Here is a 7,656-nt window from a genome sequence, read left to right on the forward strand (position 1 = left end):
CTATTCTGCCTGTCTTTTTATCGCTGCTGTTTTGAGTTCATGCTTAGATTTATCTGATATTCTGTACTTTGCAAGTGCTTCCGTTTGCATTGGTTTGCTTCTCCCGCGATTCAGGCGGGACGCCAAACCTGTGCGAGCTAAAATGCGTGGGCTTTCACGAAGTGCACGATTCGTCTCGAGAGCTACTTTAATAAGGGCAAACTATCTTAAAGGGACGATAGCAATGCAGCAATTTAATCAATCCTTAAATTTCTTTCTATTTCCGATTACAAAAGAGGCAACTAGAGCTCTTTGCTGCTTCCCGTTGCTTCTTTTATGCTGATTTCTTGCAATGCGAAAGGTCGCGAGGCTTCTCCCATGCATATTTCTCAGGGCAGCGGCCGAAGTGGCCGTAAGCCGCCAACTCTTTGAAGAGCGGCTCCTGTAAAGACAAGGAACAAAAGGAAAACGACAAAGCTCTTGTGGAAAGTAGCTTACAAAGCAAAATAAAAGACAAATAACAGCACAGCAACATTGTTTCAAGCAGAACGAAGAAAACCCCAGCTTTCAAAATAGAAGCGAGGAAAGATGGGACCTTCTTGAACAGAAACAAGCTAAGAAAGAGATATTCACATTTACTATTCTCTCTACGTAAAGTAATGAGTTGAACTCGGTCAAATATTTCATAAAATGTTTGAAGCTCGGCGAGACTATTCACCTTCAGACGCAGATCGCGCTGGATAACTCCTGGTCTGAAGTCGAAGTTCTCAGCGACAATTCGCAAGAGGCAATCGTCCGTGTAGCCCTCGGCACAAGTGCCATAAGAGTCCACAAAAAGAGAAAGAGGGGCGGCAACGCCAATGGAGTACGAGACCTGAAACATGAACAGGAAGACAAGACGCAACAGTAAGAACTAGACACAGCAACAAGCATGAACAAAAAGCCAAACAATACGGACAGGACACAACAAATTCATGAACACTAAGTGACAGATACCACAGAACAGCGAGGCCAAGCTAATTGTTCGAAGCAAGTGGTCTAGCCGTCATTTGGCACTTTGAAGTTAAAATCGAGAACAGAGCAAAATGTTCAAAGCGACTCAATCATTCTCCATTTAGCGCCTCAAGCCAAATTGAAACAGCGAAGACAGCAAATGGTTAAAAGCAAGTGGAATCTCCTTAATTTGGCACTTCAAGACACTAAACAAAAGGAAACTGGCTCCACGCGCACCTGCACAAGGCACCGTTTGCAGAGCCCGTTGGCCACCAACGACTTCGCAGCCCAGCGCGCCGCATAAGCGGCACTCCTGTCAACTTTAGTGGAATCTTTTCCGCTGAAAGCGCCGCCGCCGTGGGCCCCCCAACCCCCATAAGTGTCTATGATGATCTTGCGGCCAGTGAGGCCCGCGTCGCCGTGGGGGCCCCCAATCACGAAGCGCCCAGAGGGATTCAAGTGGTAAATGGTGTTGTCGTCCAAATACTTTGCTGGCACAACGGGCTTTATCACGTGTTCCATTATATCCCGTCGCAACTGCTCATTCGCCACCTCCGGCGCGTGCTGAGTTGAAATCACTATCGTGTGCACTCGCACAGGCACCGGCACTCCCGAGGTGTTGTCGTATTCAACAGTCACCTGAACAAAAAGAGAGGAATACGCAAAACTAACCTTTTATAATGGAAATAAAACAAAATTTTGGAGAACTCGAAGCTTCTGCGCGTATAACTAGCTTATTATGGTTGAGATAGCGCACAAGTTCGGAAACTTCGGAGCTTCTGCACGCAGAACTAGCTAATTATGACCGAAATGAAACAAAACTTTCGAAAATCTGAAGCTCATTGAAATACAGCACTGGCCACTGGACAGCAAGGCGAAGCAGCCGTGGGCATTTACAAAGAGATGGGACTTAAGATCGAGATTAAGTGCTTTTGAAAGATTCAATTACCTGTGTCTTCCCGTCTGGACGGATGTAAGGCAAGACTCCCGACTTGCGGACATCAGTGAGGCGTTTGCCCAAATTTGTTGCAAGAGAATGACTGAGAGGCATTAGCTCTGGAGTTTCATCACAAGCATAGCCGAACATGTGGCCCTGCAGAACAAAAAGCCAGAAATAAGAGAATCATATGCAAATCTGGCTGCATTGCTCCAATTATCTACACGCCACGCAGCAGTATTAATGCATTTGCACAATATAAAGCACAATAAGCTTCACCAATTGCTGAAATATTCATTATTTTGTTCTGTAATGTGCAGCAGCCCACTTGGTCCCCTGCTCCAATTTCCTCTATGTTTTTGTTCACATATACAGCCTGCGCGATCTCTGGGCTTTGGTCTTCAATTGCAACCACAACTTTCATTGTTTTGTAGTCCAGCCCTTTGGATTCATCATCGTATCCGATGTCCTGCAGCAGCAGCACAAAAGCGGCCACCAGTTGCAGCTAAAAGCGCTGCTTGCTGTTCTTGAATAGTGGGCTGTTCTTGAACCACTGATGCAGCAGAGGCTAGCTAGCGCCGCCCCTGAGACTCTCTTGAGCTGCATTTAATATGAATGAGGGCAGAGTCTTCAGCGTGCACTTACCCTACAGGTTTCCCTGATGATCTTCTCGTAGTCGACATTCGCATTGGTGGTGATTTCGCCGAAGATCATCACCATGCCAGTCTTAGTGCATGTCTCGCATGCCACCTGAGGCGAGGCCGCATTAAAAACCAAATAAATGAGAACTAGAACACGAAGAAGCTCCGAATGGGGGAAAAGGCAGCTCGATCTGCTGCTGCTGAGGCAAGCTTCGTGACCACCCTGCGTGTGTGTCTGTGACCACTGGACACTTCGGGTTTGCCAGCACCGCATTTTTATGCATCTAAGAACTCACTTTGCTGTTTGGGTCCTCTGCAAGGCAAGCATCTAGAATTGCGTCTGAAACTTGATCGCACAGCTTGTCTGGGTGGCCTTCGTTGACACTCTCCGAGGTGAAGAGGAAACGGCCGGGTGTGGTGACGATGGCGGGGTGCGTCATTTTAAATGGATTTGAAAAATAAAGACAAAGTAGTAAATATGCAACAATAATCCACCAAAATTAATCAAGTCCTGAATGAAAGAATGGGCAGAAACACCAACAGGACAACCAGCTGACCGCCACACTCACCGCCAGCGAGCAGCGCAACGCACAGTGAGCCACCGAAACTGCTGCTGTCACGCCAGAACTCAGCGAGCGCTAGCGAAGTAAATTTCCACTTAAATTGATGCATTAGTAAAGATGTGTCGGCCAAATTTAATGTTTGAGGCCAGACAGTACAAATTGGAAGGTATTATTCCCCACGGCACTTGTCCCATACTTCCACTGTCGCCACTTCCACATCAGCCGCTCATTAGCCATCTAGCTGCACTGGAAGTCATGCCCTTTCACGCCTTAATCAGTTTCGATTACATTCGAAACATAAAAACAAGAAGCAATAGGACTTATTGCCGTTGCCGGCCCCAACCGTGCTGCGGGGTTTTCGCACGAGCAGCAGTTGTGTACAAGGCGCAGCACTGGAAACATCAAGCGGACGCCACAATGCAGAATACAGAAACTCGAAACCACAGACTTAACCAAAGAGAAATTCCTCGCAAATGGAAATTATTTCTGCACGGTGTTTTTACCTGAGCCGACTGCGAGCTGAGGGGGAAAGATTCCACGGAAAGCCAAGCAGCCACGTCAACAACTAGAGCAAGTTGAACTTCTGCATCAAGACAGCCTACAAACTGCAGAAGATAAACTCAACGGCTGTGTCGAAGGGTTCAAAGCTTAGCTTTTAAGGTTTCGGAGCGATTGCCCGCGTGGGGCTGACGGCGTGCGGGGCTTGGGGGTCAGTGTGGGTCGCGGGCATTCCTGTGTGCCGCCCTTTGAATAGACAATTATCTTCAGCCATTTTACTTGGTGTTTTCAGTTTGTTAGAGCAAAACTAGATCTGATTTTTTTAAGCGGAAACGGACGGGGGGACGGGAACGCAGGAACTTTCTTATCCCACCCCGCAGTTGCGCTGTTCCTTCGACGTGTCTACAGCGTGGCTTCGTTTCTCTGTGATGGTGTAATGAAGGAAAACCACTTAATTTCTCCTTTCTTTTTTTCAAATGCATCAGTAGTTGGGTGCGACGCTTGTCCGCCCCCTCTTCGGTTGGTAAATGGGAACTTTCACTCTTCGGAGCTTTCCCGAGGCTTCATGGGTCACCTAGTCCTTGCTAGCAACTAGCACGGAACGTCTGTAGCACTACAGGTTTTGGAGCTGCTGAGTTTGTACTGTGTTTGGCAAGTAGAAGATCTTGAAATGTAGAGCTGAGCACCACCAAAATGCCAACCAGCAACAGAAAAACACTGACTAAAAGGAGCCATCAAAAGCATCATCCCAGCAAGGACCCCCCAAATCTACACTAACAAGGAGAAGGTCCAGGCTACACCATTGGCTAAACTGTGGGGATTTGCAAGATTTGCCAAACAGCACCTTAAGCTCGCTTTAGAGCCACGTAGAGGCTCTTTCATTTCAAGTCTGGCTGTGCTGCCGTGCAGAGTCACCAGACCCCCAAAGGATCTTTTCAAAGTTTCTACCGGCCTCAGAAGCTGCCTGGCCAATCAAATGTGCATCATAGATAGAAATTTCACTCTTGCTGCAGATATTAGCTCTTGTATACTGAGTATTATTCGTACTTTCATGGCTTCTGAGCTGGTGGCAGATAAAGCCACATTCTGAAACGTTTGTAACACCGGGCTTGTGTTCAAAAGCCTTTGTAAGATCGTCATGAGTGAGGATGCCTCAGGTTGCATGCTGTGAATGTAGTTAGAAGCTGCATTCTGCAATGCACGCTCGGCAAGTGTAGCCGCGCAGAACATCACCCCTCACCTGTCAACTTACGCAACACCCTAGAAGCCTCCAGCGCTTCTTTTCTGTTTCAACAGTGGCTAAAACATCTCCAAGGCAACAAGTTAGCCACTACAACCCCAGCGTCTTAAGCTTGTGGCTTACACTCTTCCCACTTGCTTCTTTCTGGAGGAGCGCTAATACAACCCTCTTTGGTTTGTAACTTTATAAGGTGCAGTAATTGGCAGTGTCCACAAAAAGTGGATTTAAAAGCCCATTCTGCTGTCATGTTTCTTAGGGGGAACTGTTTGCTTTTAAGTTTCCCTTTGAGGTCTTGACCCCCAGAAGTGCATTTTCCGGAAAAATTAAACTGAAGAAGCGTAAGACACTTCCAGGATGCAAATCTGAATGCAAATGGAGATCTGAATCTAAATACAAATCTAAACTTGGCTTTTTGGCAAGCTAGCTTTCAGACAGGAGGGGCGCCTTTTCCTTGAAACCTTTCACTGCTAGGAGAATGCCAGCAACTGAGGGCAGCAGCGGACAAAATAGTGCTGCAGTTTAGCTTTTAAAACAAAAATAATTTACCATGCAGCATCATTTCTCCTTAAAAGTGTTGAGAAGTTCCTGACGGAGGCAATTTGCTTCCGAAACCACGCATTCACCGTGACAAAGTTCACGACTAGCGGGAAGTTTCAATAAAGAGAAAAGTGAAAAAGAACTCAAGAATGTCAGCTATTAAAGTCAGACAGTAGACGCGGAAAATAAATAAGAGAAGCCACGACCACACTACAGCAACTTCAATTGCACTCAAATCTTGAGCAGCAGAAGGTGCAGCAGCAGCAATTGCTTCCTGTGGGCACCCTAGGGCCCTCTGAGGAGTTAGCCTTGGCAAATACAACTGCCTTTTTCTCCAAAAAGCATTTCCTTGCCTTAAAACTATATTATGCTCTTCCCGAAGTCACCAGTGGCTGGACCTGTGCTGCGTAGCGCTACTAGCTACGAATTCCTCGAGACAGAAACAAAATAAAAACGAAAATTAACTGGTCTAAAGTCGAATTTTAGAGGGTGTCACTGAGAATATAACTAGCCCCCATAGACAGCAGTCCACATAAAGTGCGAATTAGTTCAGATTCAGAATTCTCGCAAGGAAAGAGAAACAGCTCAATGCATATCTTGCCGAAGACAAAATCCACTGAGGATTCATTCGACTCGCAAGCAGGACACCAACGCAGGGTTGGGGTCACTAGGGGGCACCTCCTCTTTCTTTATAACTCGAATTTTGTTTCACTTTCTTCCTCTTTTCTGTTCTCGTCTCTTATCTGATTCTTTTGTTTAATAAATCAAAGCTTTGAGTGCAGCAGCGGCTAGAAATAGTATCAGGACACCAAAGCTTTTAATCTAGCCACACAAATTGCTGCCAAAAGAGCTGCAGGTGAATCGGCAAAAGCCGCAGCACCTCACGGGAGAGGCTTTAAGAGGCCTCAACAGCACAGGATTTTTGAAAACTAATAAAAAAAGAGAAAGCTAAAAACGTGGCAAGTGCAGAAGGACGCGTTGAATTTAAGAAGTGTAGATATCAACTCGGCGAGCTGAGACTGTCACGGCCGCTCGAGCTGCGTTTTCCGCCGCTTTTTACTCACAAAAGAGGTACTAAATAATGTAATAATGCCTCAATTACAAAAAGTGGAGGGATTAAATGCGAAAACAGCCAACTAAAAAGGAAAGGAGGCCAGACAAGTTCGTTCAGCGTAGAGTGCTTGTTAGCATGCACGAGCTGCTGCAGAAACAAAAAAATATTTACAGTCTGGAGCAACTACATTAGCCCATGCGTTTGCAAAGTCCGAAGAGGGGGACTCAAGTGCTTTTGTAGTCCATTTTTGAGCCTTTTCTGCCTCTAAGGAGATGGCTATGCGACGCTGACCCTTTCCAGAGAGCAGGGAAACGCCAGTCAGCCCCCCAAAAATTCAGTGCTTCTATTAAAAAAAGTAAAATAAAACAACGAGTGTTTTCAATCTAGTTGCTCATTAAAATTTGCACATTTCAGTCCTGTTCAGCCTCCCAGTAGTGAGTGCCTCTGTAATCCCGTGCACCATTTCCGGTGGGGCAATGCGTAACGATCCAGCTCTCCCGTTTTTTCCAGCTCAGTGTGAATAAAATGAGGTTAATTTAATTAGAAATTAGACTTTTTTATTTTTATTTTAATGGCAAATTGGCTGCTCATGAGGCTGCTGAGCACAGACTGACACCATTCGGGTCTTCGGAAGGATACCACTCACAGCCGCACCTTACCAGTGGTCTTTTTGATTTGTCTTTGGCAACGTGGATACGGCTTAAGAAACACAGTTTTCTTTGTCTTTTGTTGTGTTTATGTGTCCTGGCTGTGTCACAAATTTACTTTTTTCCCAAGAGGCTCTCCTTTTTCCCTTTTTTTGCTACAGGGGAGCGCAGCCGAGGGAATGGACCGCAGCTGATGCACGAGCGTGCAGGTGGTGTTGAAACACTGCGTGAATTTTCTGCTCCTTAGATCTTCAGTGTTTCTAGTTTTGTGAATTGTTTTTTCGCCTTTCCTCCGCCTCAAAAATAATCCTCAGCACCTATGGTGATGGACTGAGCAAGGCGTTGTCGTTGGCGCGGTGTTTCCTCGTGATTGTTTGCGTCATTCTTGTTGACTTTTGGCATTGAAACAGATTTGTTTATTAATGGGCAATCTTTTTCTGCCCTCTTAGAGGGATTTTAGCCCTCTCGAGCAGCCGCCGTCCCGCCGCACAGTTCAACTTTATTTTCTGACGCACGTAGCAGCCTCTCAACAGGCCCTCTGCCCCTTTACCTTCTCGCAGTTTGCCA

The 7,656-nt window shown here is 46.2% G+C and overlaps 1 protein-coding gene across 1 annotated transcript; it reads right to left on the minus strand.

The window, feature by feature from the left end:
* Positions 1 to 313: 313 nt before the first annotated feature.
* Positions 314 to 2,990, minus strand: ETH_00007780 (S-adenosylmethionine synthetase, putative; the record flags this gene model as incomplete). The annotated part of the gene is made up of 7 exons (XM_013374039.1): positions 314 to 421; positions 698 to 853; positions 1,210 to 1,611; positions 1,922 to 2,065; positions 2,238 to 2,378; positions 2,555 to 2,659; positions 2,847 to 2,990. 7 exons carry the CDS (start codon positions 2,988 to 2,990, stop codon positions 314 to 316), a joined length of 1,200 nt encoding a protein of 399 aa, XP_013229493.1.
* Between the last annotated feature and the right edge of the window lie 4,666 nt (positions 2,991 to 7,656).

This window comes from Eimeria tenella, genomic scaffold, assembly GCF_000499545.2.
Source record: "Eimeria tenella Houghton genomic scaffold, Eth_scaff19, whole genome shotgun sequence".
In the NCBI taxonomy this organism is placed as follows: Eukaryota; Apicomplexa; class Conoidasida; order Eucoccidiorida; family Eimeriidae; genus Eimeria; species Eimeria tenella.